Below are 19563 nucleotides of genomic sequence, written 5' to 3' on the forward strand. Positions count from 1 at the left end.
TCCTTGCCATCTCCCAGGTGGTGGTGGAGGGGCAATATCCCGAAACAGTGGGTTTACCTCTGGTCTCCCTTCAAAACGAATAAATCTTTCGCCTTTAGAACTCAAGTTTTATCTAAATAATTATATAGAAGTTTATCACTTATAATCATTATTTATTTCTTAAAGATAATTACTTTAACCGAGTAGCACATTAGTCTTGATAATTATAGTAACTCTTTGGTTAGGTTATATTTAGTAACGCCTAACATATCTTATTGTGATTGAATTGGTTAATTAAAGCAAATAAAATAAATGTTAGTGGAGTCAAAATACTATTTTTTTCAATTTAATTTTAATATGATTTATTTATTAATTTAATTTTTTGAAACAATTTAATTTTTTTGTAATTATAAAATCCTTTTATCTGCAATAATATTCTAACTATTATATTGCGTATTACTAATTAATCAGAAAGGAACCAGAGTAGGAATAAATATTGCTCAAATTTACAATAGAACGCAGAAGCACTTTTAAGCGCACATAAATTAGGTTAAAATGGCTGGAGGAAACGTCTTTCAATGCCATTGGAAGGAACAGCCCAAACCAATTGTCCAAATTGCCCCGAACACTGGAAGAGCCGGCCCATTACCATTACAAACTCGTAAAAGTTATGTCTCTTGGTTTGGTTATCAAGGAAACAAACTTTCCCCAAAACTTTAGAAAATAAGCTTTAAAATGATTTTTGAATATAAATAGGTATTATGCGATTGAATGTTTACTTAGCTCTTTGGTGTAAACAGCAAAATATAGTAGTTATACATATATTAAAAAAATAAAATAAATCTGTACAACCACAACCGATGAAGAGTCAGGGGTATAGTATTTTGTAAGGAAGTACTGTTACTAGACCAACGGTTGTGCAAGGAGGTGATTTGGTCAGAATCACGCTCGATCGACCATACTAAGGGGAGGGCACTTATTGAGGCTAAGTGGACACTGATGGAAGGTTCAGGAATATTTACGAGAGCTATAGATTTAAACAAAATTGTGGGACTATGAGAAAAAATTATTTAATCTTTTCGATGAACTGCATTTTATAACAACGATCTGAGTAAGTGTAGTGTTACTAACGGTTTTACCATTTTGTGATAAAAGACTTGGGATATGTGTGCCATTATCAATCAGTAAATATATGAACAATGTGAACATATCTAATTGAAAGTATCTTTTAAATAAAACATCATCAAACTCCATTTATCATTAATATTTTTTTCGAAGTATGTTCTCCTTTTATAAAAATTAGATCTTAAGCTCGAATGACCTAAACGTTTATATCTGTTGTATTCTTTAACAACATCCGATAACAACAAGGTTGAGAAGGGGAACTTATATAAGTCGTTTGAATTTAAGTAGTATCTAAAAAATGACTTTATATTGGTATTTATGTTCTATTTATATGAAAATATAAAGTATCAAATGATTTTCACTGAGTGGTGCATTGTTATATTTTTTTGGAATTGGTAGAAAATCAAGTACGATGATATTATTTATGTCTGCCACCAGTTAAGTGGCCTGAAAAGTTTTACCTATGAAAGAGAAAGTCTGAAACGGTTTCACAATCATGATAAGTAGGAATTCTGTCTTCAAACAAAAAGGAGTTAAGTTTTAGTTATCTCGCGGTCAATTCCAGATTTCAAAAGTTCTGAACATTGTAGAAAAGATAAATCTTCTCACCTTTCGTTCTGAAGAACTCAGAAGAATAGATATTTCCAGAAACGTAATTCAAAAGAATCCCTGAAAGTTTAATTTCATGTCATTCCAGCTTCCACTGATCGATATTGCCTTACAATATCGATTTTCTAAGTTATAATATATAATAATCCGCTTATTTATTTTTGGATGATACCCCATAAAAATAGAGTTGGTAATAAAAAAATACTTAAACCCCAAGAATGCTTACAGTAGAGTATAAAGATAAAATAACAAACGTCTATTGAAAGTAATAACACTTTCTAATTGCAAGATCCAACAATATGTAGTCATATAAAACTTAATGAAGTTTTCCAATTTTCATAAATAATAACAAAAAGTATTTTTAACCGCTTAATATACTTCGTATAAATTAATTAGACTATCAACGATATAATATAAAGTACTCGTTAATATACGAGATCGACAAGCTCAACTGAAAAATTTTGTGTTATTTTGTTTACTATAAATATTCTCGTATCTAAGTAGTAGCACTGACGATTGGACAGAGGTGTCTGGTATCAAGATAAATAAAATGCAAACCAGTACTGATCACAAACAAAATATAGTCATTTAAAAAATAAGAAATAGTATTTATAGATTTATGCCAGCGCGATTATATATTAAAACGCTTTACTTCAGGCTTTTACCCACCAAATTCCACTGTGAATTTACCCACCAAGTACCTTTTTTCTCTGACATGAGAGCCCTGATTTCATCTCAACAGTTCACCAATAAATAAATATTTCTTCCTAGAAATATCATTCATTTACTTGTAGGAGGATAGTTCAGTTGGAGGTCAATAAAGGTATCAAAATGGTAAAAGAGAGCTATTTATTGTAAACCAACGTTTCGCCCTACTTTGTGAGCTTCGTCAGGACTAAATGAAAAAAAAACAAGATACAAACCTTTTAGAATTAACAGAACATTGAAATATAAAAGATATCAAAACAATTGTTATGTTTATAAATTATATAGAAACAACTTAATAATAACAATATAATTAAATATTCATGTAGGTAGACTGGAAACAAGTTACTAATAAATATAACCAGGTGTGGTAGAAGTTCTCAATATAGATCTAGGCGCATAAATTGTAGGAGACTACTCATTAAAAATAGTTTTAAATATGTTAGCGAAGAAGATGTTGATAGAACAGATAGGTGAAGTAGATATGGTACAGGTGAGGTATAGTGTATGTAATGCATATGATGAGGTATAGTAATATGTAAAAAGGGCGATATTAATAAAATTGATAAAAATGAAAAATAATCATACTAACCTGTCAGAATGGAGTTCTGAGACAGACTGTGAAGAAAGGGAGGTGACAGGTAAAGGAAAAGGTCTATACTTCCTGGGAGGGGAAAGATTTTTTATAATATATAGATGGGTAAACTGACAGGAACATCTAATCTCATATATAATATTACAACAGGTTACAATTTATCAACATTAAAACATAAAAATTGTTTTGATATGTTTTTATTTGGATGTTCAATTGTTCTAAAATGTTTGTTTTTTTCATTTACGTTGGTTTACAATAAATAGTTTTCTTTTACTATTTTGGAACCTTTATTGACCACCACCCGGACTATCCTCCTACAATCTACTTCATACGGTCAACTATCTTTTTTCAATAATCATTCATTTAGCTCATAAATCAGTTATGATGATTCGCATATACTCTGAGCAGTGCCCTTATTATGGTTTGCTTTTTTCGTAACCTCATTCCACAGCTTCCATACAGAGTGTTCGGAACACATTTGGTTTTGAAAACCATTTCGTTTCGAACTCTTTTTGATTTTGAAAGGTTTCCTTCCAAATACTTTTTTTTCCATTTTTTTTTTAACTAATTAAATTGTGTATTTAGTTAGACAAAGAATTTGATTTTAAATCTACTTTATTCTGAAAAGAATCAAATCATTTTTTTAACAAACCTTACTGCAAACATCAAATAGCCAGTCATTCTGATCCAGTCTGGCAGTGGGAGTTTCCGTAGTAGCATTTATTCCAATTTGCCAAAATGTTTGATTTTCATCATTCCTAGCTCCAAATATTTTCAACCAAACACCTATTTCCAATTTTTTAAAATTATATATTAGTTTAGATAATGAATTCATAACAGACGTAGGCTCTCGCTCTCTCTTACAGTGCCATCTATTCTTCCATGTATTTCAAACTATTTTTTTGCAAGATATGGTTGGTTGGAACGCGAAAAGAATTAGAGAGGAACAAATGTTGATGTTGCGCTGTTAGCTGCATCTGAGACGTTATCACAAAATGAAACAATCTAACCTGCTAAATTTTAGTAATATTCATATTGTTATATTTTCAAACTATGCCGAGTCTTATCGCAAACCACAAATTCGATGAGAGGATGCTGTCATCCTGGATGCCTGAAATCTGCTGAGTACCCACAAATGGCGAGCGATCATACCAGATAGAGTCATCTGGCGAAAAAATATTGAGCAAATCAAAGACCACATCGGTCTCTAGGACCAAGAAATTAGTTGTTATTCACTAGTGAAAGCAATCTTTTCTATGAACTAGCGGATCTAGTCGCTGAAAGGATACCCTTTTAAGATTTCGATTTGAACACATGATTTTGATGGTTTTAATTAATAAAAATATTATTAATCAATAATAATTACAATTTTAGTTTACAAAAATTTATTATCGTTTTTTGTTTTTTATTAGTGTATATTGTATTATTTGTATATATAATATTATGTAAACAATATCAAATTATATATATTAAAAATTTATTTTATATATTACAGTTTCGTCAAAGTTTTAATTTCAATTATTATTTTTTTGATTTAAATAACCCCATCAAGAAATAAATCTACAATGAATAAACGGAATACAAACCTACCATCTAATTTTCGTCCTAATCCCTTAGGGTAACGCTAATTGCCCTTTTTGGTGGTTTGTTCATTATTATTCCCTGCAAATGTACAAGTCACTCTCAATCACTGCGAAATAGTTAAATTAACATGTGTACTAGAATAAATTAATTACATTTTGAAAAAAATATAATAAATAACGGCCGATATTTGTCTATTTTGTTCGATGTTAGGATTATTAATTTGTTTTAATCAAGTACAACATGGAACTAGTATTTGATACATATTTCTAAAATACTTAATTATTTATTCTTTGATTTTTGACTATGTTAAAAAAAGTATCCCACAGTTATTCGAATATTTATTATTTCAAAATTATTACAAAACTCAACATCTTTATAAATTATTCACTACTGAATAACACATTCTTTTTTTTAAACCGTAACTTGTATAAAGTAGGTCACGTTTCGCTGAACTTTATTGCGCTGTAACTGTTGCAGTAACTTTTCTCTCTTAATTTTCTTCTCTTGGCTTATAACTAGATTTTATCTTTCTAAATCCTTCAGTACGAGAAAAAATCTTCTTTGTAAATATTCATAGCAGAGTTAGGTATTAATAACAAATCACATGAGGCTGTCATCATGGTTCTTTAGCCTGGTTTATAGATCGTAATATCTTCGCATCCATCTTCCTCCTTCATGTAATATTTCATGCCTGATCCTGGGAGATGTTCATTATCAGATCATGGTCCTAGGATATTGCTAGGAATATAAATGTTCACGACCATTTTATATTTAGCCAAATTCAGTTTATTCCTAATAGTTCAGACATTCCCTTCTCTCGCATTGTTTTCTTCGTTTTGACTAGATATGTGTTTTGAAATCAATTGTTTATGACCACTAGATTTATAAATTAAAAATATATAAATTGTTTAAAATCTTTCTTTAAGAGGAAGAAATTGATATTAAATATATATTGGTAGGACGAAGCTTATATCCTTTAGACCTTTTAAATAACCAGTTTCGGACATTCAAGCAACAGCGGAAAAGATGAGCAGTAAATAAAATTAATTTAGAACAAGACTGCACATCTCAGAAATACTAAATATAAGCAATATATCATTCCAAAACAGCAGCACATATGATTAAATACATGAACATACTTTCGAAAATTTTTACACGATGTAAAGTCAGGCCACACATAACTGTACAGTGTCCATTGCCGTAGGCCAACACTCGATGAATTGTCTAGTTCAAAGAATACTCCAATTATAATTCTAAAGGTACAGGTCTCAGCTAGACTAATTTTTGATTTTAATTGAAGTTCATTAAATAATTTTTATATCATTTTCAGCCTGGAAAACCTTGTATTTTTATACTATTAGAATTTTGACTCAAAACAACTGTAATGGCAAATATTATTTAGGCCAACATCATTATTATCTATTTCAGTATTTGACATGGTCATTTAGCAGTGTATAACGCGACTAGAGGTAAGCCACCGGGGCAATGTATATACAAAAATAATTTTATATATATATTTTTAATTTTAGTTAAAGTCTATTACTGTTGTTAATTTATTTTTGTTGTTCAAAACAGTAGTAATTTGATTATTTTTTTATATTTATTTCAGTTAATTTTCCCGAAAATTGTAACAATTTTCGATATATGACAATTATTAACGTTATAAATCGTGCTCATGTAATAAATTAGAAATAAAACTATTATTTAATTAAAGAATACACTTTTTTTAATAACTGTCATCAGTGTATATTGAATATTTATTTAAAATAAAAAACAATCATAATATTTGTATGGTGCTTGAAGGTTGTTGGTGGTTGAAGGCGATTTAATGTGCTATATACTGATTGGATATTTCAATTATATCGCCATTCCTGAGTTTATGTTCGCTTTATAATCCTGTCAGTGTAATATTGCTGACAATTCATTTCCTTTTAAGCGGTTCAAAGGAGATAGTAGGAAAAGTTTCTCTTTAAACCTTGACAGATTGTCTCAAGATTAAATTTTTTTCATATACTCAATTAAGCACTTTTGTGCGTTCATGAGAATTATTAGAACAACAATTAATTAATAATTAACCTCCAGGTAAGAGGTGATAACAAAAAAAAATACTTCAATATGATTTTTTAAGAAATATAGCCTCAGTCACTTGCAACAATCGGAGCCAAACAAAAGGTCCTAGCCTTCTGTTTGAGAAAGAGGTTGGACTTTGGGACCGAAGGCGAAAAGGATTAGGGTGTATTTTTTTACCCTCTCTAACACCCAGGAGATTTAAAGGTTGAAACTTACAATTGGGCTGTCTGTAGCTGAGGAAGTTAAGGCATAGGTCTTTGCAACCTCGGAATTGAAGCGTTTCGAATCCTGGGGGGTCAACTTTTATTTCTATAGTGGTCCCACGAGATGAAAGCTTGACCCTCCACTCTAATTAGGATAGGATGGAACCCTGTAAATAAACCTCTCTCCATTTTGAAGTATACACACCTTCTACATTTAGATAGGCACCTATTTCTTTATCCCCAATAAAGATTCAAAAAACGTTACATAGCCTCTGTATTCATTTATCCCATTCATTATCTTACTTAATGGTTTATAGCTGTTGAAAATAAATAATAAAAAACGGACTTATTACTCAGACAGTGTATATAAGGTCTTGTTTATTCAAAAGTAGGAATGAATGCTAACACTATTAACAAATCGCTTTTAAAATTAATAAAACAAATGTTAAAAATGAAATATCGTATTCTGCTAATTATTACTAGAAAGTAGCGCCTGGTAAACCATTTATAAAGAAACTCGAATTATGATATCTAAGGAAAAACTGTCTGCGATTTATTCATTGATTTCCTTTACTTTTCGGAGTCAACAATATTGTCATCCCCTCAGGGAGGATAGCCTGACATTTAATTACAGATTAACCAATGACAATAATGACAGATTAGCCATGTACCTACTGGCCGTCGGCACCCCTGCCAATATTGTAACCTCCGCCTTAAGCACACATGCCTCCCTTCCTTGCGGAATGTGACTATAGAAGGGTCTCTGTAACAGTGTATATATTTAAATGTAGGTTTAGTTATAGATTTGTATCTATTGTAATAGTTTATTAATAAATCTTAGGAGTTAGGAAAAAATACATTAGTACAGGTTTCTGAATGTGTGTATAAATGTGAGCAAGATCGTTGAAGTCCTTAAATACTATTTGTCAATCAACATTTAATCACATTTGAACATATATAAAATAACCTTTTAAATTTGCACATCTTCAATAATAATATTCTTTTATGCATCTAATTTATACAAATTTAAGATGCTTATCATTTGAGAGGAAATATAACAGTACTAATGATTCCGTTTACAATGAATCATTTTAAGAATAAAAGTCACTTCTGGTTTAAAAGTACTGAAAAAATGCCATAATTAAAAAAATCGATTTTATTTAAATGTGAGAAATCAGGATTCTGGAAGAATAAAAGAAATTGAGGTCATTTGAATTCTTATCCGAGGCAGATGAGACAGGACCATGACCTGGGCTTTGAGGTCGGGAAGTATTCTGAGGAGTAATAAAACTCTTTGAGGAAGGCTTCAATTTAATTAAAAACTTGTCGGCTTTAAATCCAGGATTAAAGATTTCTGGTTTCTTCCTACAAGAGGCTATTAAGGAATCTGGAAGTCAGGATTTGTGGTTTATTATTCCAGAAAATTCACAATTTTTATATACATATACAGTTACAGTCTGGTGTAGCTCCAATATAAGCTGATTTGAATTACAAATAGAGCCGAACAGGACTCAATAAAGATCAGTCTTGGAGTTTACTTTAAGTTAAACGTTTCAATTCTCACACCTCTCTTTACTATTATTTTTAGTTTTCACTTCAGTTAAAGATAACTGGTGCCGAAACCCGAAAACTTTAGATACCGAAACAATTTTAAGTGTAAAAAAATATATTCTGAACACGGGAGGTATGGACCAATCTCAAGCTACAGTTAATCAACTTTTAGCTGCAGGGAACCCACCTCCAGCTTAAATTCAGCTACTACCAGAAGTCTCTTTAGCGCAAGCTCATGCCACGACGATAGAATGGATTAAGGTCCATAGGGCAACCGCCCATTTGCTGACAGACCTGAGGGAGGTGGTGTCGGACCTAGAAAAATTCACCGGAGAGACCGGAGAAATAAATCATTTTTTAAAAGGAGGTGATCACCTAATGGGGTGAACAGAAGCGAAGATGTCGGAGTATCTACTGAACAGCGAGGACGCAAAAGCATTGAAAGCAACAGTGGTCTGTAGAGTAAAAAAAGAAATATCTTAAATCTGATTTAGGGAGATGAGGAGACACCATGGATCGTTGGGAAAGAGCAATTGAAAAAAGCATTTGGAGGGGGCAGCTGAGGCACACTAGCATATAGTACGATGGTGTTATCCTGGCAGGTTTATCTTAGCGATTTGTTACATATCGATCTATCGATTATCTTCTATATCGATACCAACCATCTATTGTAATGTCGTTCGATACGAGATAACAATTTGTAATCTTTTTTTAATATAGTGTGTTTCATTCCATGACGGTGTTTACTTGATTTCCTTGTAACTCCCTAATTGTAGTACTCTTCAGAGCCAAAAACATTTCCTTCTGCGTTGACCTATTTCAGTTAACAATTGAACTTTTTTAAACCAAGTTCACTAAAAATAAATATATGTTCAAAACCAAACATTATAAAGTACTTGTATTTGAATAAATCTCAGTTTGGTTATAAAGAGGTATATTTAAACGTAATATGCACTTGTAGTTTGCATATGCACTATGTTTATTTGTTTTCATTGGAAGTGAGCAGTGGACTTCCTCTTTCCGTGGTCTTTAGCAACCTTTAGGACCTTTAAATTCAAATATTGCGAACAATCATTTTAACATTTAAACTCAAATGTAAATTCATACCTATAATAATTCTATTTATTGGGGAAAATTTTAAATAAGTATTAATTTAATATGTTATGAATTTAGATAATATTTATATTTTTCGATGAGAAGTTAATTTATAACTAAAATAGGCACTCTTAACTTTTTTTTCATTCTTCTTTATTCTCTTAAAATGATGTGATTTAAGTATTAGTTGAACCTGACCAATTCAAATAAAATATACTAGGCAGAAATACAAATTTTGATAGTAATTAAAAAATAATTTTTATTTCATTCAAAATTTTCGAATTCGATTTTTGTTTGATAATCACAGAAATTGCACTAACCTAAGAACGTTGTCACTAATCTCTTGGGAACTTATCAAGAGTCTAGGATCATCTGAACTGTACTAAATGGTACACATTGTACCTTCGTAAGCAAAATAGAACCGAAGGTATAAAATAAAACTATTAGGAAGATTTTCTTGATTTAATACTGCTATTTCTCCCAAAAAAGACATGCAATGTTGATGACATTCATATACATAAATAAGGGGATAGGAGAGAAGTTAAGCTTCTGATAGGCAGTAGCAAATTTGAGCTGAAAAATAAGAGTAGATTTATAGGTACTTTTCCTTCTCCCCCATTTGTTCTAACTAGCTATTCTCCCCCAGTTATTATAGCTGTTTGATACAGTATCTTTTTTTTTTTTTTTATTGCTCCCAGCCTGGTCATTTATAACATACAGAGGGGTTATCTAGAGGAAATTAGCCTATTCTAACCAAAGTGGGGGAGTCAGGTTTTCATTCCGTGGGACAGCCACGAAATAGAAGTCACCCCCCTCCCTGGCCGAATTAGAACCGGCGCCACTGCAGTTCCGTGGTTGTTAAGAGCGACACCTCAAACTTCTCGGCTACAGACGGCCACAGTATACGTTTTAATAATTGATTAAAATGTTGAAGGCATATGATTCACAGTTTAAAACAAGAATATAAAGTTTTTAACTCTTTATAATACATATGTATGGATTCTAAATTGTATCGTCTATTGTCTAATTGTGTCATTCACTCCTGCTTCTGAACAGATCATCGAAAAAAAAATTCATTATGATTAAAATTTTAGATAATATACTCTTGCTTTTGTTAAAATAAATGCTACTCAAATAATAATGCATGGTTTTTGAAGTGATGAGCAAAATGAAAATAATAATAAAAAGGACTTTTATTTATAGATGAATTAAATCTGTACTACTACGTTACAACCCTACAGAGTGAGTTGGTAGCTCTGTGGTAAAGCACTACCGACTCCAAAGACTCGGGGTCGAATCGGGCTGTTGTAGATAGTTATCTGTTACACTGAAGTTCTCCGGGATCTACTCAGCTTCATTAAGTGGGGAAAAATCAGGCGGTCAAGATTGATTCTGACTAAATCACCTCCTTTCACAACAGTTGTTCTGGTAACAGTTCTTCCTTATTAAGTACTGGACCCCTGGCCGTTCTACTTTAATGTAATTTTTTCGTTTTATTTTAACAAAATTTAAGTTAAAATTTGATATTTGTAGCACCATAAAAACATAAATTCAGAAATTTTCTTCAAAAAACATTCACCGAGACTAGATCTGATTTGAGAGGTCTTAAACGAAACATCGGACGAAAAAAATATAGTGTACAAAAATTTAGTAAAGCTTCGTGGTTTTATATCATGCATACTTTAAATGCTATGGGTGTACAAAAAAACACTAATTTCTTGATTTTTTAAATTTTTAAATGAAATATGAGGCTAATTCTTTAATTTACACCTTGCAACCAGTGCCCCACTACTGTTTTGGCAGCAAACAGTGTCATAGACACTGGTGCTGTGGATACTTTATTTGTAGTAAGTGGTTAGTTTTGTTTTTAGTCTTTTAGTTCATACCATTAGTGTAGCCCATCAACATTTAATATTTCAAAATTTAACTCTTGTTACCAGAATCACAATATTACGATTTCGTAGAATGAAACTTAGTTTTAGGGAAAAAATGACTTAATCAGAATTCTTCTGGTATATTTCATGTTTAGTTTTCAAATAGTGTTTTTAAAAAATAGAATATTTTTAAAAGTTATGTTTCTTGAAGTGTTAAGAGTTTTAAAAGTTATGTTATTGTATTTTTAAAAATATATAGAAATAGTGATACGTTATAAACAATTGTGTTTGGGCTTATCTTGGGTTGGGAGTTTTTATTGGGATGAGAGTGTTATGAGGCATTTGCCTTGTGCACTTAGCCAGACGTTTCCGCAAAAGCCTTTAAATCCAAAGTTCTGGTCTTTAACTATCTCAGGATATCCTGTTGATGCTCCACTAGAGTAAAAGGCTTTTTTAGTGTTTTAAAATAAATGTTGTTATAAAAACAAGAATAGAACAAATAATAATGAATATTTTCCGATAACAATAACAAAAAAGTTGGCTGATAATAATAATTATAAAAAATATTTCATAGAAATTAATTAATTAACCAACTAAACAATTTTCTTTAATACTTTGTGGTATGAATGTTAGTGAGAACGTAAATATAATAAAATTTATTGTACTGTTTAAGGGTTTAATTTTGAATAGCCCCATTAAATAGGGTTAATGGAAATAGGCTATGGGCCAATGACCCTTTAGGGGTAATTTTAAAATTAAAAAAAATTCTATCTACTATACATATAAAATACACACACAAACACCGCCGAGGAAAAGGCGCGTATACTCACCTCTTTTATATCTGGAGCTTGTGATGCAGCTATGACCCGTTTAAAGCCTGACGAACATCATTCCCCAGTTTACTGGTGACGGATACTATTGCCGATCTTCGCTAGTGTTAGAAGCTAGAAGACGTTACCAGCAAGCGAGATGTCTTCCGGATTTTTCTGTGCTTCAGGAAGAGTTCAAGAGAGCTAGAAGGAACCTCCGACAAGCCATTAAAATAAGCAAACGACGGTGCTGGTGAGAACTCTGTGATGAGGTGGATGCAGACCTATGGGGTAGGCCTTACAAAATAGCACTTAGGAAACTAAGTAAAAGCACGATGCAATTCCCCACGAGATCGAATGTTGTGGACAATATTGTCAGAACTCTATTCCTAGAACAGGCGAATACTATTGGATGTATAGATAATATATATACAATGGATTTTCCACAAATGACCAGGAAGAGTAGAGGACATCACCCCGGACCTACAACATGGCAGGGCACTAGGATTGGACGGACTTACGAATGTAGCTCTGAAGGTGGCTCTCAGGAAACTGCCGGATCTTTTCATAGAGCTCTTTAATTCTTGCATTCGTGAAGGCTTAATTCCGAAACCTTGGAAGAGAGAGCGCCTCGTGATTATTTCAAAGAGTAAGGGAATGGTGGAAGACCCGTCAGCCTATCGTCCAATTTGTTTATTGGATACTATGAGTAAGCCATTTGAGAAAATCCTTTCCCTCAGGCTACAAGAGTTCACGAAGGGAGTAATTGGCCTCTCGAGGGCTCACTATGGATTTCGCAAAGAGCGAACCACGGTAGATGCTGTTGGATTAGTAGTTGAGATAGTCCATACAGCAATTGCTAGAGCAAAGTGGAAGGGAGGTGTTAAGCGTTATGTAGCATTCATTACTCAAGATGTAAAGAATGCTTTTAAAACTGCAAGATGGGCCTGTATAATAGATGCCCTACCGACTACGGCGGTGCCAGTCTTAGTTCTCCCAGACTACTTCAACGATAGAGGTCTGTTTTATTTTTCATACATAAGCCAAAGGAGATACAAGGCGACTAGTGGTGTCGCAGTAGGGCCTCTTCTATGGAACATAATGTACGAGGCAATCTTCAAATTGACAATGCTGGAAAGAGCTGCAGTTGTGGGATTCACAGATGACGTTGCAGTTGTAGTGGCGGCAAAGTGCTTGGAAGAAGTTACCCTCATCGCTAAGCAGGCTGTCCGAGGTTGGCTGTCTTCGGTAGGCCTACAACTTGCAGATCACAAGACCGAGGTTCTCCTGGTAATTAGTGGGAAGCAAACTGAGTCCATCACGAGCATGGGGTAGGCACAAAATTCGTTCCCAGACTTGCTTAAAATACCAAGGAGTCATAATTGTTGCACGTCTCTTCTTTAATGTTCACACACAATACATCAGCGCCAAATCTGCTAAAGTAGCATCCTTAATGTCACGCCTTATGCCAAACGTTGGAGGTCGTAGGGAGAGTCAAAGAAGGCTTCTTGCTACTGTTGCTTCCTCACTGATGTTACATGCAGCTCCAAAAGAAGTTATGGTTACCAAATCATATAGGAGACAGATGGTTTAAGTTTATCGCAGAGTTTCTTTAAGGACAATAGTGCTTTTCGAACTGTTTCCTACGAAGCGGTGTGCGTGATAGCTCGGATGCTGCCTGTGGAACTCCTTGTTTAAAAAAAAAGTAGGCACTAGGGATGATGCTTACAGGTTTCCAGAGAAGAAGAGCTAAAAATAACCATCGACCAGTGGCAGCAGCGTTGGGAGGCTGCAGGTTCTGGAAGGTGGAATCGCAGGTTAATATTGCCCTGTTGTATGACCGCCAGCATGGTGAGAAGGATTTTTACGTAACCCAATTGTTGACCGGACATGGTTGTTTTAGAGCCTTCCAGTACCGATTCAAACTGAACGACACCGCAGAATGCCCTGGATGTCAGGATGTCGAAGAAAATTCACTTGGATTCGCTTTGCGACAGAAAGAAATGAATTGGAGAAAGTGTGTGGAGGACGTGTCACGCCATAAAACGTGGTGAGGCATATACTACGCTCAGACGAGCATTAGAACGCTGTGATGAGTTCACCACAATCGTCCTCAAGAGGTTGATAGAGGAAGGGAATGCGAAAGAATGCGAGGCGGGACTCAGCCCTCCATGAAGTAATGCTTAGCGGCGGTCCCGTGGAGAGGAATGGACAGGTATAGGGAGGAGGTTTTAGTGGGTAAAAATCCCACACAAGAATAGGTACAGATAGGTATCCGTATCTTTTGACGATTTCCACCGACCCTCGTAAAAAAAAACAAAAACAACACACACGGATTAATATATATAAATTACATATAGTATATAAATAATTATATATAAATACATGAGTGTGTATCTTAATGCCTGAATAATTAACTTATACAACAAAATTCAGTCTGGATGGGTGTATTGAAATCAAAATTTAGTTTTTTATACTTTCATTTAATCCTACAATGTATTAAATTAGGCAATAAATGTTTTTGAAATAAACTTTTGAATTATCTTATTGTTGAATTATTCGTTTTATTACTTTTTGGAAGTGGAGTATAGTAAAGTGAGGAATAAACCTTATCTGAAATAGCAGACAAAGTGCGTTAATGAAGATCACCTCAAGTAAGACTATAAAGTTATAAGACTGCCCCAGATACAAGAGCTCACTTGCATATAAAACGTATCTCGTTGCATGTTAACTGTTATCTTAGTGTCGAACGTTCGATATCTGCACTTTAAAATAGCCAATTTTATCGACTGCTGCACAAAACATTTGGAAAACTCTCGAAAGTTTATTTATACGTTTTACCAACAAAAATCATACCTTTCAGTCACATATTTAAGAACGAGTTATCATTTTATATCATAGATTATGTGACTGAGATAAATATATTAATAAACGTTATACGTTGCATGAGTAAGACGTTTTAATAGTATACCAAAGACTACTAAACGTAGTTTTTTATTATATCGGAAGAAGTGTGGGTAGAAGTCGTTCAAGGTTATTTAGAGCTGGAATTTTACAAGAAGGGAAGGAGGGAAAGATTTTTTCATATATTATTCCGATATTATCTCACCATATTTCATTACATTTCATGAGCAAAGGAAGCGGAGTGACTCAGTGAGTAAGGCACTGTGCTTCTTATCTTCCGTGCCCTAGTTCGAGTCCGGCTGTAGCAGGTAATTATTTATCGTTGTACTTGCCATAGACTTCGGATCGGGAGACCCTCCTAGGGTGTACCCTGCCTATAAAAAGTGGGTATCCTTTAAATTCGGAGGAATCATGGGTTGTAGTGTATATGATTTGTTTTCACTATAAACATACGAACTTCTTGATGTCTGCGCCTCTCTCTTCGGAATACTTTATCGTATCTTCAGCCACGTCTCTCCATTATGAACTCGGCCTACAGTCATGGTCTAAATAAATAGAATTTTAAAAGTAATTGATTAAAAATACATTTGAAGGACATAGATCTGATGGGATCATTACTATGAAACCTAATCTGCTTCAAATATTACATTACAAAATTCGATCTATTTGTGTAAGGCGAGTTACGTATTGAAGTACCACGTAATTTTGTATTATTTTTTCTATTTTACATAGCTTCCTAGTTCAATAAAGGTTTTAAAGATGATACTAATATCCTCATCAGTTTCTCTTTCTAAGGAACTGGTCGGTCTCCTACGCTATTGAACCTTAATGGTAAACATTAAACTACCGCATCACATTGACTGTGTTATGTATCAAGCACCAGTATGTTACTTGATTACTGTTAATATTGGTAGAAAATTAACTTAGGACGTAAGCACATTCGCTGGGTTTTGTACCGCGAAACTATTCACTTTATGATATTATGAATCCAAAACTTCTTAACGATTCCTACTGAAATAACGTTTTGTCTTTTATTTCGTTTGAAAGCGACGTCGAAGTTCAGTGAAAAGTATATTGAGAGTTAGCTAGAAAGAGAAAGTTTGAAATGTGGTTAGTATCAGTTATTTTTATTACTATAGTATAGCATAGATACATACATATCATAGTTCCAGAGGTATCAACATTTTCATGACATGACTCAATATTTATAATTGTTGCAAGAATAAATACCATGTATATATATATATATATATTTATATTTATATACACACAAATGGTATTTATTTTTGTGACAGTTATTAAAATTGAGTTATGTCATGAAAACTTCGATACCTCTGGAACCATACAACGAATATTAAAAGCACTAAAGTAGTTTTTAATATTTATATAACGAAATTAAGAGCATCAATAACAGTTTTCATGATATTTACTAAAAATAATGTCACAAAATGGTGGTTTCACCTTTTTAGGAAATGATTTCTTTTTGAAACACAATGACTATAGGAACTACAGGATGTACTACGTTAGAATTCAAATTGACAAATTTATTTTACTTTATTTATAAAAATTTTCGTGCAATGTTTTTTTTTTTTTTTGTAACATATTTAATACTGAATGAAAAAAAAACTCAACTTTTTCTGGTTTTCCTTGATCGTACTACATTTCTATTTGTACGGGGGAAAAACGTATTGTCTCCACCGATTATGATCATAATTGCCTGATTCAGTGCTAAAAAAATGAAACTAACAAAATTGTTTAACATAAATTTTTTGCTTGTTCAATAGCTACTTACGTGGGTGGAATGAAAAAATTCTCTTTTAAACGCGTCCAAGAAGTTAGAAAATTGGATAAGCTTGATCGAGATACACAACTTCAAACGATACCGTAATTTTGAAGATTAAAAAATTATAAACTCCTCTTGGATCTGAAAAATATATCTTTATATTATAGATGATATTTTAAAGTTTTTTTGCGCACAGAATGAAATTTGGTCACCATTTTAGGTATATTAAAATTTAATTAGGATAATAAAAAATTACCATTTATGTGTAATTTATATATATGTCCGATTACAGATTGATAAGTATGCTGTGTGAGATAGCAACCTGATGTATGTAGGCAGCATAAATAAATAAAGTATTTCTCTCTCACAGTATATTTCACTCTTTTGTGTTTATTACTACTCCCCTTCCGCACCCCTACCATATTCTTTTCATTCTTGCATTTAAATGTAGTTTTACCAAGTTACGATAAAAAATAAAACAGTTTCAGGATGTTTTATTTTTTTTTATCTCCTAAATGGTTGGATTCGTGTTTATTTTTTTCAATGTAGAATCACTAAAAAATTTTGTTTACAAATTCGCGAAGACACACTGTGTACTCCTATGATTAGTGTAAATAATAGAGAGCAATGTAATTAAAGTTGGAGAATTATATTATAAGTAACAGTTGACTCAAATCGTTACTACTTAAACGCAATACATTTGCTGATATAATGATTTTGTTAATATAAGATGATCATAATGCTATTTTAATAGAAATATGAATTGATTAATTATGATTAAAAAATAATGGTTTACTCACGGTTAGGATCGAAGCCAGTGATGAACTTGGGACAGTGTGCATAGGCCGTGGTACCTGCCGGCGTCTCCTGCCAGCAGGACCACCCGTCCCAGGTCGCTTCACAATAACTACCTAAATACATTTAAATATCATCAATTAATGAAATATTTAAATTAAAATTATTTAAAGTAAGCTGATAAACAATAATAATCATCCATGGCCACTGATATCCCAGTGGTCGGTCAATTTCACCATTATAGGAGCCGAAAAAAATATAAGATCCGTAGTTATATTTTCATAAATATGTTTTATTAAATAACTAATATATTTCTATATAACTGAGATTTAAGTAATAAGCATAATAGGGTGGTATATATTCAACAAGCTTTATAGAATCTAAGTTCTTATCAATTATTTGGTTGTAATTAATTTTTAATATTGCTAATGGAAAAAGTTTTCTCTCTCACGTATATATGGAGACTTAAAGATACTAGGTGAACCAACTGCAAACTTTCAAATCAAAACTCAAACATTGTCTGAACTTAATCATAGTTATCAATGATTTTATACTTTATAATTGTTCCTCAGATTAAATACAGTTTCGAGCCTTTGGGTTTGGAAAAAAACTATGCTACTTCGGAAAATGAACGTACGTTATTCTAAATATGATTGTTTTGAGGAAATATATCAATATCAATAATCATATTTAACATAGTTTGTTGACGAAATAGGTTTATGCTGTCGCTTTCACATCATCAGGGATTTCACAAGGAGATAATTATATGACTTCTTGAAAGAACTTCGAGGAATGAAAAATTTTAAGAATTACTAAATGTTCAGCTGGTGCAAAACTAATTAAAATTTGCACTTTAAAATTTTCCCATCTATAGATGACCTTTCCTCAAACCACAATCTAGTTATCCTTTTCTTACATTCGAACTTCGTTCCTAAGCCCTCTCCTCCCTCATTGATTAAAGGACGAGTTTAGAAAACAAACTGGAAGATTTAGAAAACAAACTGGACTTAAAAATTCCACTTAAGACTAAACATGACATTGACGAAGAAAACTTAATAGAATCTATAAGATTTTGCATATACGACATGATGATAGTTGTATCAGTAAAACTAATAACACCATACCTACTAACTTGCCACACCACATTCGCATCTTATTAAAAGAAAAACGAAGAGCAAGAGCGAAGTGGCACAGGACTAGATACCCATTAGATTAAACACAATATACTAAATTGACAAACAAGCTTAAAATAGAACTTAAAAAATTCAAAACGAAAAATTTAACTAACTTAACTGAAAACCTCGCGACTACTGGCAAATCATTATGGACGACTACTAAGAATATTCTTAACTTCAAGAATTTTAATCACCCACTTCTTACTGAATCTCCAATTCATGGACAAAATCGTACGAAGAAAAATCACAAATATTAGGTCAGCATCTTTCTAAAACCTTTGAGCCACACCCTGACATCCTTAATTCAACCAACCTTGAACACATTGAAGAAGTATTGAATACTCCACTCCAAATGACCCTCCCACCTAAAGCATTTCATCCATCAGAGATATCTAACATCATCCAGAATTTACCAACCCGCACAGCTCCTGGTTATGACCTAATTACATCCCATGTTCTAAAACATGTTCCTCGAAAATCTGTTATATTCCTCACCTACCTCAGATCCACATATATTCCTGACCCATGGAAATTATCCATAATCAAAATGATTCCCAAACCTCGAAAGCCGCCACAACATCCATCCTCTTACCGTCCTATCTCTCTGTAACCTATCATGGGAAAAATCCTTGAGAAACTTATCTTAATACGCCTGTACCCCATCCTAGATTCCAACCACATAATCCCAGATCACCAGTTTGGATTCC

At 32.8% G+C, this 19563-nt stretch overlaps 1 protein-coding gene across 11 annotated transcripts in view; it reads right to left on the reverse strand.

Annotated features, from left to right (window-relative positions):
• LOC106688163 (calcitonin gene-related peptide type 1 receptor) overlaps positions 1-19563 on the reverse strand; it is a 564568-nt gene that overhangs the window by 99430 nt on the left and 445575 nt on the right. For all 11 annotated transcript variants that reach the window (XM_067052399.1, XM_067052394.1, XM_067052393.1 and 8 more), the window contains one exon: positions 17687-17797. In XM_067052399.1, coding sequence (XP_066908500.1) covers positions 17687-17797 — 111 coding nt within the window. The remainder of the gene's footprint in view (positions 1-17686; positions 17798-19563) is intronic.

The sequence above is a fragment of the Halyomorpha halys genome, unplaced genomic scaffold (genome assembly GCF_000696795.3).
Source record: "Halyomorpha halys isolate HHAL.00 unplaced genomic scaffold, Hhal_1.1 Scaffold41.1, whole genome shotgun sequence".
Lineage (NCBI taxonomy): Eukaryota > Metazoa > Arthropoda > Insecta > Hemiptera > Pentatomidae > Halyomorpha > Halyomorpha halys.